The 18,010-nt window shown below is 44.0% G+C and overlaps 1 protein-coding gene across 2 annotated transcripts in view; it reads left to right on the top strand.

Moving 5' to 3' along the window:
- The window catches only part of CSMD2 (CUB and Sushi multiple domains 2), a 604,641-nt gene that overhangs the window by 379,287 nt on the left and 207,344 nt on the right, over positions 1–18,010 (top strand). For both annotated transcript variants that reach the window (XM_087446344.1, XM_087446345.1), the window contains exons 16-19: positions 11,282–11,420; positions 12,434–12,621; positions 13,356–13,544; positions 13,750–13,866. In XM_087446344.1, the coding sequence (XP_087302470.1) occupies positions 11,282–11,420; positions 12,434–12,621; positions 13,356–13,544; positions 13,750–13,866 (633 nt within the window). The remainder of the gene's footprint in view (positions 1–11,281; positions 11,421–12,433; positions 12,622–13,355; positions 13,545–13,749; positions 13,867–18,010) is intronic.

Below are 18,010 nucleotides of genomic sequence, written 5' to 3' on the forward strand. Positions count from 1 at the left end.
GCAGGCTTTAAAACACAGATTAAGCTTCTTGAGGGCAGGAATCATGTCACATTTGTGTGCCAAGCACAATGCCTGGCACAGAATAGGCCCTCAAAAAATATTTGTGAATAATGGGTGAATAGTGAGTACCCACAGGCCCCTCGGAGGCAGTGACAGTGTCCAAGGGGGCAGGGGCTTTGATTCTCTCCTTCCGGGGGCCAGAAAGCTTCTTCCTCTCGTCTTACATGATGCACAGAGGATGGATGCCTAAGAGACATCTCTACGTACCCAGTCCCCAAACCCAGATCTGAGCACCCTGGCCAGCAAGTGGGAAGGACAGGAGCGCAAAGAGGGAGCATGCCTTAGAGTGAGCAGGGCCCCACAGCTGACAGGTGCGTGGAGGGGAGAGGAGAGACCACCGAGAGCACAATGCGTGTAGCAGAGGGTCTGAGGTCAAGGTGGGCTTTCGAGTCCGAGGGTCCTGGGCTGGAATCCTAGCAAGTCTCCTTTTCCCTCCGAGCCTCTGTTTTTTCCAGCAGAAAAAGGGGGAAGTGGTAATAATAAGATGCACATGTAAAGGGAAGTTCCTGGCATAAAGTAAGGACTCAGAAGTGTTAGCTGTGCTCTCACTAGTTTGTAAGCTCCATGGGGTTAGGGTATCTTTGTTGGCCTTGTATCCCCACAACTGGCATATTGTTTGACACTTGGTAGATGCTCAGTCAATACTGGTTGACGAATCACAGAATGAATGAATGAAAGAATGACCTTTTAACTAGGTTAGAGCCTCCCTAATGGCCTCCAGAGCCCTGACTTTCACCAGGCTGCCTTTTGTCTCCACCCTGAAACTTATCAGCTGTGCCTCAGTTGCCCCATCTGTAAAGTGCGGTCAATAAAGGGAACCTCCTCACAGGGTTGTCGTGAGCACGCACCGCTCTTGGAGCAGTGCCTGGGAGAGAGGCAGCACTCAGTAAGTGTTGGCTGTGAACATTATTTTAACCTGATTTTAACCATTTCTTCCTCGGAGCAATTGGATGAGTAGCGCTCCACTTTGGGGGATCGGCTGGTACATTTCCATCCTTCCAGGTGCCTGCCCCAACCATGATGCGAACAGACTTCTTTCTGTCCTCCGGAGTCGCACAATGAGGTCCACACAACCTCATCTGCCATTTTTCCTCAGCAGAGTGAGCACTTTGGGAAATCACATAAACCTTGGAGTCAGAATCAACAAGAATCTCATAGCTTCACCCCATCTCTGGGAGGGTGAAGATAGGGAACTGACAAATTAGGTAACTCCCTGGTCAGCTGCAGGGGCCTAGTCATGCATGTCTGATGGAGTTGTTTGTGGGTGAGGCAGATGATCCTGCAAAGCAGCCATGCAGAGCCCAGGGTTGGAGGATTGTCAGTCGGTGGTCATTCACCTGCGCTTCAGGCTGGCCCCTCATTCTCTCTTGTGCTCGTCGATCTCCTCTGGTTTCCTTGGTTTTCCTCGTGTTGGTCCATCTCCTCCAGAACATCTGCCCTGCTATGTCTAGTTCAGCTGATCTCTCCCTTCTCCTAATTCCTTTTGTTCCCCAGGGACCACCACCAGACCACTTTTTTGGACACTTGGTCTCACCACGATTACATTTTCCTTTACCGGTTCCCCGGGCCTTGGTCCTATCTCCCCACCAAGATTGTGGGCATTTCCAGGGCAGAAGTCCAGGCCCCCAGTGCCCCTGAGCCTGTGGTGGCTCAGTCCCAATGGAGGTGACCCCCCTGAAGAAGCATCAGGACTTGGTAGCTGCAGCATCTTCCTCTTCTCTCCACTGGCCACCCTCCTGAATCAGGTGCTTCTGGACCACAGTTCTGCCGCTGCAGTGAAACACTCAAGACCGTGTCTGAACGCACGAGAGAATTCAACCTTTGCTAAGGGACCTTAACACGGCTCACTATTTCATAGGCAAAGTCCCAATTTTGAAATTAAAACTGTCTTATTCATTTTGTCCCTGGAGAGAAAAGTGCTGAAGTTGGGGGACCATAGGCACCCAGAAATAAGGGGGCAGCCTGTTGGAGAGACCCTGACTTGGCACAGCAGAGAGCCTGCTTGGTTTTCTCAGAGTGATGGGTTGATGCTAACCCGGTTCTCGGGAATCTGGGGAACAGGATATCAGAGGGGCAGAATGAGAGGCAGATGCCACATAGGATGGTCAATCCCAGACTTAAAACAGTAGAGCAGGCAGAGTAAGGAAGCTCCCGGGAATCTGGCTACTCCGTGGCCCGTTTCTCTCCCTGTGTGTCGAACCTTGGGAGAACTCTGCTTTGTAATCAGCATCTTTGTCTTTTCCATTTTTTCTAGTTTTGTTTTTGATTAAGTATCCCCACCTTGTGGACAAGTAAATGCAGAAGCTAATGGTCTTTTAAAAAGTCTTTTAATATATGCCAAGAGCCACTTAGCTTTTGAGAGGCTGTAAGGGGACAAGGGAGAAAATGACTTCTTCTCCTAAATTTAGAAAGAAGGATGATCATCTGGCTGATGTAACACAGAAGTTGGCAAACTTTTTCTTAAAGGGCCAGATAGGAAATATTTTTGGCTTTGTGGGCAGTGAGATCTCTACTCAACTCTGCTATCTTTATGTGAAAACAGCATTAGACAATACATAAATGGATGCCAGATTTGGCCCCCAGCTGTAGTTTGCTGGCATCTAGTCTAGAGAACAGAGGACATAAGGGATCCATATGTTTAAAATCAGAGATTTCCTAAGAAAGACTTCCAGGTAGTGAAGGCATCTACACAGGAGTAACTGGTTCTCTCTTCCCCACATTCATCAATTCCTTGTCTCTTTTAAAGAAGAACCCAGTAATCGTACCCCTCTATGATAAATGTTTTACAAGTATCTCAGCCATGCACCAGCCTGGAAAGTGGGAGTAGTTATTGTCCCCACTGGGGCACAGAGAGGTTAAGTCTCTTGCCCGTGGTCCTCCCAGCTTGTAAGTAATGGAGCCAGAGTTCAAACTTCAGCTCATGGCTACACTGTTACTGTATTTTTATTGAATTATATCACTAGAAAGAATATGATTTTCAAACATGTTTACAGAAGACTTTGAAGCATCCACAAATAGGCTGAAAAGCAGGTTTTCTACTTTCCATATCCCAGTAGAAAATTGAAACAAAAGGAAACATATTGCCCATTGCAAAAGACAAGACAGGACACTGCATGGAAGCATCGGAAACTGACAGCATAAAACAAAATGACAGCAGTAAAACAAACATGTCAGTTATGACAATAAAGGTCATTAAACTTCCTCCTAAAGGACAAAGAATCTCAAACTGGGTTTAAAAAAATACACTACTTACAAGAAATACATGGAGGGAAGAAAGGAGATAAATGATCTACAGTGAGGATGTATTTTTATTTTTAAAGTAGTACTTGGTTGTTGTAAAAAAGTTAAACACTACACAAGTGCAATAAAGTTCAAAGTGGAAATCCTCATTTCCCAATCCCAGTATCCAGAGGAAAGTAGTTTAACAGTTTGGTGTAAACACGTCCACAGTTTTTTCTTTGGTGTGTATTGCAAATGTGTTACTTTCATAATCAGAAAATTTTAAAGTCCTGTAAAAAAAAAAAAGAAAGTCAGTTCTCCCCACTCCAATAAGAGGAATCTAGTGATGGTTGTAGCTCTTTTAGGCTTACAGGGAAGAAGTAAGGGTACTTATTGAGTTTCTAACATTATCTCACTTAATCTTCTGCTCACTCGTGTGAGAAGTGTATTATTATCTCAATGCATGAGAAATCTGCAGACCAGCAGGGTGAATTGACTTGCCTGAGATCACCCAGCTAGTAATCTTTGAGCACGTACCAAGTGCTCAATACTAGGCCAGTGCTTTACGTACATTGTCCTATTGAATCCTCAGGACAACCCTGTGAGGTAGGTTCTGTTACTGCCCTCACTTCACAGGTGAGGAAACTGAAGCACAGAGTAGTTAAGTAACTTGCCCAAGATCACACAGCTAAGTGAATCGGAGAGTCAGGATTCAAATCCAAGTATTCTGATTCCAGAACCATCATTTTTAGTCACCAAATGAGGTCTGTCTGACTCCAAAGTTTATTCTCCTTTCATTCTACCACAAAATGGTGGAGTAGAAGGCCAGAGGGAAAGGCTTTCGCTCCTCCTGGTCATTCACACTGGATGCTTGGTCAGCTAAAACCCCTTTGAGGGCAGTAGTCAGGGTAGGCATTCTTGCATCCCCCCACAGTGGTTAGAAACACAGGCTCTGGAGCCAGACCGCCTGGATTCAAATCCTGGCTCTGCCTCTTCCTAGCTGTGTGTTTCTGGACCAGTTGCCTGACCTCTCTGTACCTGTTTCCTCAACTATGAAATGAGGCTAATAGCAGTAGCCACCTTATAGTTTGTTGTGAAGATGAACATACAGGAAAAGAAAATGCACGTGTAAATTAGTGTCTGGCACCTTGCGAGGGCTCAGTGAGTACTAGTTCTTTCTCTTCTTCTGTCCATCACCATTCCCATTGCTCCTTGCCCTGCACAACTTGAGCATCAGAGGTCAGGAGAGATGATGGGTCATCCCTCACAGGGGACACCAGCCCCTCATCAGAAGCCCAGAGTATTAGTCATCTCAGGCTGCCATAACAAAGTGCCACGGACTGGGGGGCTTAAACAACGGAAATTTGTCTTCTCACAGTTCTGAATGTTGGCCGTCCAAGATCAAGGTGCCAGCAGGTTTGGTTTCTCCTGAAGCCTCTCTTCTTGGTGTGCAGGTGGCCGCCTTCTTGCTGTGTCCTCACATAGCCGTTTTCTTGTGCACGTGCACTCCTGGTGTCTCTTCCTCTTCTTTAAAGGACACTAGTCCTACTGGATTAGGGCCCCACCCTTATGACCTTATTTAACCTTAATGACCTCCTTAAAGGCCATTTCTCCAAACACAGTCATATTGGGGTTGACTTCAACCTACAGATTTGGAGGGAAACAATCCAGTCATAACACCCAGCATCTCTACCTTCCTACCAGTATTTCATTCCTTCAACAAAATATTTCTTAAGCACCTACTGTGTACCAGGCACAGGGTTCAGCACAGGGTCTCTCTTTTGTCTTATTGCTGAACTTGTCTCTCTATTCAAGGCAGGATCCTCCCCTCTTTTTCTTTCTTTTCTGTGTGTGTGTGTGTGTGTGTGTGTGTGTGTGTTTGTGTTTCCTTCTCTTCATCGTAACATTTTTTAATGGAAAATTTCAAACAGAGACAACGGTGTAATGAACCCCCATGTACGCATCACCCAGCTTCAGCAATCATGAACTCATGACCCATTTTGTTTCATTTATACCCCGACCCGTTCCCCCACCTCCACTCCTCTCTGGGATTATTGTGAAGCAAATTTCAGGCAAAATATTTCATTGATGACATTTTAGTGTGTATCTCGTACAGATAAAAAGAACTCTTTAAAAGATAACCACAATACTATCTTAAAAAATAAAAATAATTACTTAATACAATCAAATTTCCATGATTACCTAGTACTTTCTTTTGTAGTGTTTTTTTTTTAATCAGAATCTTAGTTAGGTTCATACATTGCAGTTGGCTGATATGTCTCAAGTCTTTTTTAATCTACAGGTGTCTGCCCCTACCCCTTGCAGTGTTTTTGTTGAAGAAGCTAGGTTATTTATCCTGGAAAGTCTCCTGCATCCTGAATTTTGGCAATTACATCCCTGGGAGGTTGTTTAACAGGATCCTCTCTATCTTATATTTCCTTTAATTGGCAGTAAGATCTAGAAACTTAATCGTATTTGGGGCTTTGGGGCAGAATATTTATAGATAGGGCTGTGTGCCTCCATCAGAGGCACATAATGCCTGCTTGTCTCTCTGTTGGGGGACATTAGGAGCCATCGATGATCATGGCCTAGGGATTGCAAAATGGTACCATGCTATCATTTGTTCTTCTTTTATAAGCTGGATTATTTAAAGGAAACTTCTCATCAGCTATTTGGTTACCCTGAGGTATAGTTCATACAGAAAAGGCAGGAGAAATACTTAATTATTTTCCTTTATTTACCAGTTTTCATATTAATTACTTGATTCCCTAACATCTTCTAAAGTTGAACATTTTTAAATATCATTACAATCCAATGGATTTAAACATATTTTATGTATTTAAATCCATAACAGTTATTACTCTAATCAACCCCCCGATGGTCCCATTAGCCAGTGGTAGCCTTTTGAAATTGGCCCAACCTCATCTTGTACATTTTCTGTTCCAGACCTAGAATCAGCTGTTTCTCCAACGAGCTCTGGTTCCTTTTTAGTGAAAAATGATATTTAGAATCTGGGCACTGGGGTTGCTTATTATGGTTGAGTAGGTCCTTGTTTCTGAGTCTTCGAATGAGCAGAGCTAAATAATAGTTTTTTAAAGATAAAATGCATCATGAGTTCATTTCATTTCAAATGTAAGAACACTTTTTCTTTTTTCCCTACGTTCCTTGATGTCATATCTATATCTCCTTTCACTCTTGCTGAAAATCACAGTTCCCAACAACACCAACATAATTTCCAATTTCATAATTCATACCTAAGAGTCTCAGAATTGTAATTACCAGTACTGCCAACAGCAATGTGATTACTGAAAATAGTTAAGTTTTTTTTCTTTCAATTCTTCTCATCCCTGTGTCCTACTAGGGATGGGCTAGCAAATTACTGTTTTAAAATCTCTTTAACTAGTTTCTTCATGCATGATTAGGCCACCAACTGATCCAGTATTGTATTCATTTATTTCACTCTGCTTTTGAGTTTTGAGAAATTGCTTATCAAATTTAAACCTTTCTTTTTAATTATGTAAAATATTTACATAGTTCCAAAGTTAAACCTCTAAAAGAAAGTGTAATCCGAGAAGGTCTAGCGTCTATCCCTATCCTCTCTACCTTGTTCCCTCCCTGTTTCCATAGGTAATCTTGAGTTCACCCTTTCATTGATTATTAATATGGTAAATAAGTGTGTGTGTCTCTCACCCCTTTCTTAGATGAATGGAATCATACTATACCTGTATTTTTACCTCTCCGCCTTGCTTTTATTCACTCAATAATATATTCTGGGGACCACTCCGTGACACTATATAGAATATTCCTCATTCTTTTTTTACAGCTGCATAAATAGTCCATTTTGTTGATTACCCCAGTTCATTCAGTCAGCCCCCCATTGCTGAACATTTGGGCTATTTCCATTCTTTGCTATTGCAAATAGTGCTGCCTTGGATAGCCTTGTACATATATATATATATGTCTTTTCCTATTTTTGCATATATCTTTGGCATAGAGTTCTAGAAGTATTGCTGGGTCCGAGAGTAAATGCATATGATTTTAGCTGGACCTTACCAAATTTCCCTTCGTAGAGATTGTGCCATTTTGCATTTCCACGAGCAGGGTGTTAGAATTCCTGGTTTCCCTCAGCCTCACGTCATGAAACTTTGAGTTTTGCCTATCTGATGGATGAGAAATAATTTCTCACTGTAGTTTGAATATACATTTTCTTTGTAAGTGAGGTTGAGCATCCTTTCAAAGTTAAAGAGACATGGCATTTAGGAATCCTCCCCTCCTTCTCCCTGCCTGGCAACTGCCACCCTGCAATATGAAGATGAGCTAGAGAGAGAGTGAAGGATGGAATGAATAGAGAGATCATTTGACCATCACATGAGCAGGAGGAGAGATGAACTAGCCAAGGTAATAAAACAATACAGCAGAGAAAGAAAACAAAATGGTGACCACCAAAGGCAGGATTTGGGTTTCCCTCTCTGGAGATTTTAGATAGGGTTTTGTTGATATACGTGCACTGAATGGAGAGCAGCCAAGGCAGGCAAGTGACTGTGATCTCCTCGCTTCCTTTCCAGGAAGCCAGAGATCACAGTCCAGCAACCAAAGAGGCTGGGCCTGTGCTCAGTTGCAGCCAAGGGAGAGTCCCTACCTCTGCTGAGGGTCAGTACCTGCAGGGGGCCCCAGGGATGCAGCAGTGACGCCCCTCCCCACCTCCCAGGTCTCACAGGTCCATGGAGAAATAGAGGAAAGCATTAGTTTAACTGAGATGCATGGATGGGTTTTGAAAACCGGGGTTACCCAGGAAGTGACAAAACCCGTATGCAATTTACTTTCTCAATGTTTGATGTAGGCGCTATGGAATGACTTGGTTTCTCCTTACTGAAAATGGGGTAATAATCTCCACCTATAAAATGAGGATAATAATAGAATCTGCCTTTTAGTGTTGCAGTTGTCACAAGGATCATCTGTGGTAAGCCCTGACTTGGACTAAGCTCACAATACCTGTAGCTCATTACTGTCAGCCGTGGTTCTAGTACAGTCACGTGCTGCAGGGGGATTTGGAGAAGTCTTGAGGTTAAAACTCAGCTCTAACTTCATTAGTTCTTGATGTAGTCTCTTAGCCTATTTAGCCTTAGTTTTCTCCTCTGTAAAATGGGGATAATAACTTCATAAATGTTGCGTGCCTTTATTATTATTATTATTTTTTTCGTTCATTTTGGTAACATTGGTTTATAACAGTGTATAAATTTCGGGTGTACATCATTATACATCTATTTCTGCATGGATTACATCATGTTCTCATGTTCACCATCCAAATACTAATTACAATCCATCACCTCACACATGTACCTAATTATCCCTTTCGCCCTCCTCCCTCCCCCCTTCCCCTCTGGTAACCACCAAACCAATCTCTGTCTCTATGTGTTTGTTTGTTGTTGTCATTATCTACTACTTAATGAGTGTGATCATATACGGTATTTGACCTTCTCCCTCTGACTTACTTCACTTTGCATAATACCCTCAATGTCCATCCATGTTGTCACAAATGGCTGGATTTCATGAGTAGTATTCCATTGTGTATATATACCACATCTTCTTTCTCCATTCTTCCCTTGATGGGCACTTAGGTTGCTTCCACATCTTGGCTATTGTGAATAACGCTGCAACGAACAGAGAGGTGGATGTATCTTTACGCATTGGTGTTTTCGTGTTCTTTGGATAAATACCCAGCAGTGGACTAGCTGGATCGTATGGTAGTTCTATCCTTAATTTTTTGAGGAATCTCCATACTGTTTTCCATAGTGGCTGCACCAGTTTGCACTCCCACCAGCAGTGAATGAGAATTCCCTTCTCTCCACACCCTCTCCAACACTTGTTTCCTATCTTGTTAATTATAGCCATTCTGTAGTTTTGATTTGCATTTCCCTGATAATTAATGATGCTGAACATCTTTTCATGTGCCTGTTGGCCATCTGTATATTTTCTTTGGTGAAATATCTGTTCAGGTCTTTTGCCCATTTTTCAATTGGGTTGTTAGTTTTTATCTTGTTGAGATGCATGAGTTCTTTATATATTTTTGAGATTAACCCCTTATCAGATGTATGGTTTGCAAATATCTTCTCCAATTGTTAGGTTGTCTTTTCGTTTTGTTGATGGTTTCCTGTTGTGTGCCTTTAAATGTGAGAATACATACAAAGCAGTTAGAGCCGTAAGTCGTCAGTATGAATTTCCAGTATCATCATCATTATTCCTATTCTTATTTTTGTTATCTTCTTTGTTAATTAAACTCCTTAATATAACTTTCTGTTAAGAATGCTTGACAATAAATTTAGGTATTTTGAAGAAATTTATAGAATTGAGAGAGGAAAGGTGTGGTACATTTGGCTATATTTTATGAAACTGATTACCTAGAGAAATTTACAAAAATTTGCAGATAGATGTGCTATGTAGTTCTTTATCCCCCTCCCCACCCTGTCAGGGCACTTTTGGCATCTGGTAGCTCCATCGTAAGGGAGTCCAAAGGAAGCAAGGGTTCCTTTAAACCTGGGAGGCTGCTTAGCTTAAGATCTCTGGACTTATCCTGCTTCCTGGGTCGGAATCCAGGCTCTACTACTTGCTATCCCAGGGCTAGTTACTTAACTCCATAAGCCTCAGCTTTCTTAACTGTACAATGGAGAAAATAACAGCACCACGTTCCCAGGGTTTGTGTCTTGGGAAGAGTGAACATGCCCATCTCTGTGAAGCTAAACGCCTGACATGAGTGGGCTCGCAGTCTGTGGCAGTGGTGGTGACGGCCACAGCAGCACTGGTGGTGGTTGTTATCAGCGTCCTCATCTTCATGACTGGGGAGGGAGGTGTGTCAGTCAGGGTGGCCTTGGTTAGACAGTATTAACACACAACCCCAAATCTCAGTGGCTTAGAAACAGGAGTTTATATCTCACACGGACTACTCAAGCTACATGTTTAATACGAGTCATCAGGGACTCTGCTCCTCAGAGTCACTTAAAGGCCCAGGCTGATGGGACCTCCGTGTTGACACTTGCCTCCACAGTCATTGAGGCAGGAGACTTTGCAAATCTTGCACTGGTACTTAAAAGTCTCCACACAGACGTGACATGCATCAGTTCTGCTCTATTTTATCGGTCAAGGCGGTCACATGGTCTTGCATAACTTCAAAAGGGATGGGCATTGAAATCCAACCGTGTGCCCTGAAGGAGGAGCACTGGATTAGCTCTAATGACCACCACAGGGGCCAGGGGTCTGGTTGCAGGAAGAGGCAGGAGTGGGAAGGTTGTGGTGAGAATGGGAAGCTAAGGGATGGGAAGAATGGGCAAAGAGTAAGGACTGAGATAACAGGCTTGGCAAGATCAGAGCCAGCCAGGAGGTGGGCCCAGACCACCCAGTGTCTTGTGGAGGTACCTGCCGTAGACTGCATTCATTCGTCCTTCCATCCATTCATTTATTCATTTGAGCAGTAATCACTGAGGGACATCTGTGTGCCAAGCACTAGGCTAACTGCTGGGGATTCCGAGTTGTGTAGACAAATAATATGGTCCCTGCCCTTATGGAGCTCCCAGGGGAGCGGGGAGTGCGGGGTCTTTGAGGCTGAGGCTCTGCCCACACTCCAGCGCCAGGGCACCAGGGCTGGATGTGAGGAGGTGGGCTGGGTCTGTGTCTCTGCCGCAGGCCTGGCAATTGAGTGAGGAACAAAGGAAAAACCAGCGCGACCCACATATCGGCTGTTCTTCAGCTCTTCTAGAATAGCAAAGGACTTTGTTTAAAGGATTCTTTTCATTTCTCCCCTCTGGCCTTTAATAAAACTCCAAATCATGTAACTGGTCACATCCATATAGGTCCCAATAGATAGAACTCACCATTTATAGAGCTTATATGATTTTCCATAAAAACAAAAACAATACTTGTGAGCAGACACATTTTATAGAGAGGTTTTTTGTTTATTCATTCATTTGTCCCCCCAAGAAAGCTGCTTCTCTCCCTTCTATCCCCCCAGCTCCCTGCGGTGGTCATCTGACTTCGCCCAGTGGCACCATCCTCTCTCCGGGCTGGCCTGGCTTCTACAAGGATGCCCTGAGCTGTGCCTGGGTGATTGAAGCCCAGCCGGGCTACCCCATCAAAATCACCTTCGACAGGTGCTGTAACCACAGCCGGGGGGTAGGGGTGAGGGGTGATCTCTGCCGAGTGGTGTGGGCGGGGGACCAGCACCAATGCTGAAATGGCAGCAAGGTCACAGGACACTGGAGCACACTGCCCTGGGTGGGGACAGACCGCACTGGCTTTGCCCTTGGCCTTGGTTCCACCTTAGTAGTGGGGTTTGTGCTGTTTAGGGGACTATGTGAGGAGAATCTTGAGGTATCACTTGGTATGTCAGAGCCCTTCTATCTCCTCACCCCCAAGGAAAGAGAGTAGGCAGGTCGACACCATCAGATGGTAAAGCAGGCATTAACATCTGAGGAGCATAACCCTGACATTTACAGGATGGGAAGCTGGGCCTCCTGACCTCTGACCCAAATCCTGCTCATGCCCCACTGCTAGCTCCCACCCCATGTTATGCCCCTTGGGTGGGGAAGGTAGCCACCCAAATATGAACACAAACTTCTCCTAGACAAAGCATTCATGGCCTAGAACAGCAATCCACAGACTTTTCTGTGAAGGGCTGGATAGTAAATATTTTGGGTTTTGTGAGCCACCTGTGGATATCTGGTGCATATTCTTTGCTTTTTTTTTTTTTTTTTTGGTAAATAAAATATCCCTTTATAAATGTAAAAATCATTCTTAGCTCTTAGGTCATACAAAACAGGCTGTAGACCAGATTTGGCCCTGGGGCTGTAGTTTGCTGATCCCTGGCCTAGAACATTCTGACCCCCATGAGGCCAGTCATTTGGCCTCTTAAGATGGGTCATGGTCCAAGGACAGAGAGTACTGAGAGAGCTGCGTCTAGGCACAGGAGGAGGAGGAGGAGGAGGGTTCATAACAGTAGAGAAGGTCCTTCCCCATCACTAGTGAATGTGTGCAAATCGTATTAAAATATCCCAGCCTGCCAAATCTGGTTGTCCTGAAGCCCTGGGTCAAGAGGGGCCTTCTGTCATTTGCAAATTAGTAAGCCTTGGGTTTCTCAAGAAGTCTGCATTCCCGTCTTTGGCAGATTTAAAACCGAGGTCAACTATGATACTCTGGAGGTGCGAGATGGACGGACGTACTCAGCGCCCTTGATCGGGGTTTACCATGGGACCCAAGTCCCCCAGTTCCTCATCAGCACCAGCAACTACCTCTACCTCCTCTTCTCTACCGACAAGAGCCACTCGGACATCGGATTCCAGCTGCGCTATGAGAGTGAGTCTTGACAGGGAGGCAGGTGACAGGGTTGGCCTGGTAGGTGAAAGGATGCAGGACGGTGCTCCACAGTAGGCCCCAGCTCGGGCCCGTCCCCATGTCTTTCTCAGTTAGGCTGTGCTCCTCGGGAGGTGCTCCCTTGCCCTCAGCATCCCTCAGAGCTCACGGGAGCTTAGAGCTGAACCTTTAGGAACAATGAAAGCTGGTGACCTGTACACTGGGTCCTCGTGTGCACACCGCAAGGCTTCTTCTGCATGCAGATGGTTGGGTACCACTGTGCTGGGCACTCTGGAGACAGATCCTGAAGTTGAAGTGAGATGGCATCTCCTGCTCGCTCTCACCTTCTCTCATCATCTGCATTCATTGCTGGTGCCTCGATTTAAAGAAGATGTCACGTCAATTCTTTGTAGACCAAAATAGAAAGTTGTGGTTGAGAGCACCATGAGGACAGGGTCATTTTCTTGCTCATGCTTGCATCCCTAACCCTTAGCATGGTGTCTAAGCTGTAGTGGACACTCAACTTATGATGAATGAATGAATGAATGAACGAACAAGTGAGTGATTGAGCCAACTTGTTTTCTCTGACACATAGGTCTTCAAATACCCTCTCAGCGGATATTGATAGCCACATTTGATGAGTGGGTAATGGGCAACTTCAGCCTTCTATAAATCAGGGTGCCCTCCTCTCTCTCTTTGTGAGTCCCTTTATGGTGACGTTGGGCTCTCTTTTCCAGCTATAACACTGCAGTCAGACCACTGTCTGGATCCAGGGATCCCTGTAAACGGGCAGCGTCATGGGAATGACTTCTACGTGGGCGCTCTGGTGACCTTCAGCTGTGACTCGGGCTACACATTAAGTGACGGGGAGCCCCTAGAGTGTGAGCCCAACTTCCAGTGGAGCCGGGCCCTGCCCAGCTGTGAAGGTAAGACACACCATAAGGGTGCGCTAAAGTAGAGGATTCCTTTCCTGCCGTGAAAAACCATGAGCTGGAAGGGGCCCTGAACTCTCCCTCCTGTCAGTGAGCATCGGGAGTCTGAGAGAAGACAGGGGATGGGCTTCCAGGAGGATTGTGGGGGGAGCTCACTGGGCCACTCAGTCTTTCACTGCCCTCTTCACTCCTTCTGTAGCACTCTGTGGTGGCTTCATTCAAGGTTCCAGTGGGACCATCTTGTCACCAGGGTTCCCTGACTTCTACCCCAACAACTTGAACTGCACCTGGATCATCGAAACATCACACGGCAAGGGTGAGTGTTTAGACCCATAGCAGGTATTGGGATGTGACATGGTCAGGGCCCTAAGTTGCCAGGTCAGGGTGACCTCAATGGGGATCTCCCTATTTGGTGACCTCTAGACTTATTCTGAATTTTTCTCACCAACAAGAAAACTCCCAGTACTTTCCCATTTCCTTGAGTCACAGAACTCATTCAATAAATATTTTTAAGACTCTGAAATCTCTAAGCTAGAAGAGATCTTAGAGATTCCCAGCTCTCAAATCCTATTTAATGCAGGAATCTTCTCTAATTGCTCCCCACAAGATGGTGACACACCTCTGTCTAAACACCCTCAGTGGTGGGGAGATGGCCAACCCATTCAACAAATGGACACCTACTATCATTTTTGATAGATCTGACCCCTCATAACAGCCTATAATGTGTCCCTGAAGCTTTTTTCCTTGTACTGTGTTCTGGAAGAACATAGGATACATCTGCTCCCTCTTCCTCACATCTACCCTTCAGATATTGGGCGCAACGACCCTCTTCTCACATAACTCAACTGTTCCTCAGACTACGTGTTTTCATATTCCTCATCAGCTGGACTGTTGCCTCAACTTCCCTAACATACATGATCTTTGGGAGTCCAAGTTCAAAGTAAGAGTGCTGGTTACAAATAAACATTAATTACTATACTCTTTCATTCAACAAACAATTGATTGAATGGCACCTACGTGGCAGACCCTGGGGCTGGGAATAAGCAGTAACCAGGTTGATTTGGCCGCTACCCTCAGAAGTTTACTCCGAAGTCCATCTAGAGCCAGGGCTCTTAACCCCTCTACACTTTGGCAAATACTGACGCTTCGGCTCCACCCTCGAGATTTGGATTTTTTTACATTGGAGGTGGAATCCAGGCATCTATGTTGTTTTTAGGACACTTCACTAGTAATTCTGATGCATGCCCTTAAATAAGAACTTCTGATCTAGAAGAATTAACATGTAGAAAAGGTAAAAAAAAAAATTTAACAGGAAGAATAACCCTTCCAGATATTAAAATATAGCTATGGGCTAAAATAATTTTAACACTGTGGTAAATCAGTGGGGGAGAATTAAGGTCCGGAAATAGATTTCTGTGTGTATGTGTGAGTGTGTGTGAGTTTGTGTGTACATACATGCATAGGTACACTCGTGTGTGTATGTGTATGACAGAGAGACAGTCTGGACTATGTAATTAAAATGTCATTTCCAATGCATTGAAGAGAGGATGGATTATTTAATAAATGGTTTTAAAACAGTGGGCTTAAATATTTGGAAAAAAAGAAAAAAGCAAATCATACCTCATACGTTTAATGACATAAATTCTAGTACTAGAAGAACACGAAAATCTAACCTCAGTGGGGACATACTTTACAGAATAACACTAAGAGCAGAAACATAAGACACTAAGAGCATAAAACACTAAGAGCATAAAAACAGAGACTGTTAGATTTGATTAAATAAAATTTGAATGGATTTTTGTAAAAACAAAGCCAAAAATGGTTTAAATAGTAAATGGACAAAAATATTTGCAACACATATAATCAACTAGGAATTTCCAACTTGATGCATTTAAGAAAAATATGCCTGGTTTACAGGCCTGTAAAATGAACAAAACTATAAACTAATTCTTCATTATAGAGGGAATAGACATGAAATGACATTGACCCTGCTAATAATTAAAGAAATACACATTCAACCAGTAATGAAATACCATTTCCCTTTTCAAGTCAGCAAAGAAATAGTAACAGTGTAGGGGACGGTGTGGAGACATGAATACTCTTCTCTGATGCTGACATTATGTGAAATGGTTCACACTTTCCAGAGGGTGATTCCACGATGTGAACCAAAAGCATTAAAGATGTACATGCCTTTGGACCCAGCAATTCCACTTTTTGGAATTTATCTGAAGAAAATAATTAAAACTGTCCATCAAGATTTAGCGACAAGGATGTCTCCTAAAACAGCTTATTAGTAACTATTCAAATGTCCATCAATAACGAAATGTTAAATAAACATGTGGTACAGCCGTATAATGAAATACTATGCAGCCACTAAAAAGAATAATGGAAAGAACATTTGAAGACCTATAGAGGTAGTTGCAATACATTGTTATGTAAAAAAAAGGAAGTTTGTTAAAAGATTATATTCAGTTTGTAAAAAATAAACAAGAATATGTGCATAGAAAATAGTCTGAAAAGATATACCCCAAGATGTTAATACTAGTTGTGTCTATTTTTCATCTTTTCACTTTTTTCTAATTCTAAGCAATAAACATTTATTACATGTAAAGTATATTACTTGTATTAAAAAAGAAAATTTGAAAGAAAAGTCACTTATAGTCCCAGCACATGTACCTAAGCGCTGTCACTTTTGCCATTAATAGGCCTGGCCTGGCCGGGATAAGGATGGCCTGGAGTTTCTTGGGTAAGGCAGAGCTCTCCAGACAGTCAGGGTGAGGCCAGAGTTGTCCCCTTCTCCCCACAGTACTGTTCCTGAGGAGAGGAGGGATCGGAGCAGTGTCCTTGTTCATCCTGCAGAGCTGTTTCCGCCAAGCCTGGTCCAGAGTTGGCCGTTGCAGGAGCCAGAAGCCACTCTGGCATCAAGAGAGAAAAAAAGGCAGCCCCTCATGATCACTAAGGGACTAACCGCCTATATTCAGGATTTTTTCTGTCTCTGGGCATCTGTGATATAAGGGTGTATGTTTCTCTATGCCTTTCTATGTGTGTCTTTGCCTAGAAGTCGATACAGTTCAACAAATATTTAACAAAAGCTTATTTTATACTTGCACTTACTCTGGGTGCTAGGAAAACGGTGGAACAAGCCACTCTGCTGTTGCCTACCTTCAAGAGGTTTATAGTCTATTGGTAGAGATAGCCTAAAGGGATCTCTCAGTACACCATGGCTGATGCTGGGATAGAGCAGAGAGAGGTGGGGGAACATCCAGAGGCCAGCCCAAGGGTTAAGCTGGTGTCCTAGAGTTGAGACTTAAGCCAGCCTTCAGTGATGAACAGGAATTAGCCAGGATGATGGGTGTTCCAGGCAGAGCATCAACAAGAGGTCGCTGAGGTAAGACCAGGTCACTTCTTCCTTAGAACCATTTAAAGACTTCTTGTTTATTGAAGTTCTGTCTTGTTTCTTGTCTATATTGATCCTTAGCATAGAGCCCCAAATTGTAAAATAGCTAGCATGGCCCTAGAGCCCTTGCTTACCTTTCTCAGCCTCATTCTGAGCCCTCTAAACACTAAGTTCTGGCTACACGGAGCTTCTTTCAGTTCCTAGAACTTCCCAGGCTTCCTTTGTCCTCTAGAGCTTTGCACTTCGGGACCATTTTCTTCTCTCCGGCACCTTCCTCTCCCTGTAGCATCTCCACCCTTCCCCTTGTGTAACCAGCTCTTCATCCCTCTGAACTCACTTCTTCTAGTGAGCCTTCCCAATCCCCCACCCCTCCAGCTCTGGGTCTGGTTGGGCTTCCCTCCTGTGGGCCCCCACAGGATCCTGGACCTTCCCAACCCCAGACTTGACCGCCTCTACAGAACTTGCGTTTTCATCATCTGCGTCCACGACAGGCTCTAAGCTCTTGGAGAGACGTGTCTGCCTTGCTTCCTGCAGTTTCCCAGCTTCTGGCTCTACGCCTAGTACATAAGGAACTCAGGAAATGTTTACGTGAATTGAATGAAACTGAACCGAGACCCTCCTCCGGAGGGCACTCCTCGGTCTCTGCTTGTAAGAGTATCTCCGTGTTGCTTTCCGTAGTGGCTGTACCAATTTACATTCCTACCATATGATGCAGCTACTCCACTTCCAGGTATTTATCCCAAGAACACAAAAACACTAATTCAAAAAGGTATATGCATTCCTATGTTCATTGCAGCATTAGTCACAATAACCAAGACCTGGAAACAACCTAAGTGCCCATCAACAGATGAATGGATAAAGAAGATGTGGTGTATATATACAATGGAATACTACTCAGCCATAAAAAAGATGAAATCTTACCATTTGCGACAAAGTGCATGGACCTTGAGGGTATTGTGCTAAGCAAAATAAGTCAGACAGAGAAAGATAAATGTCATATGATTTCACTCATTTGTGGAAGATAAACAAACACATAGATATGGAGAACAGATTGGTAGTTACC

This window comes from Ceratotherium simum, chromosome 22, assembly GCF_057802395.1.
Source record: "Ceratotherium simum simum isolate JZ-2026a chromosome 22, ASM5780239v1, whole genome shotgun sequence".
NCBI lineage: Eukaryota > Metazoa > Chordata > Mammalia > Perissodactyla > Rhinocerotidae > Ceratotherium > Ceratotherium simum.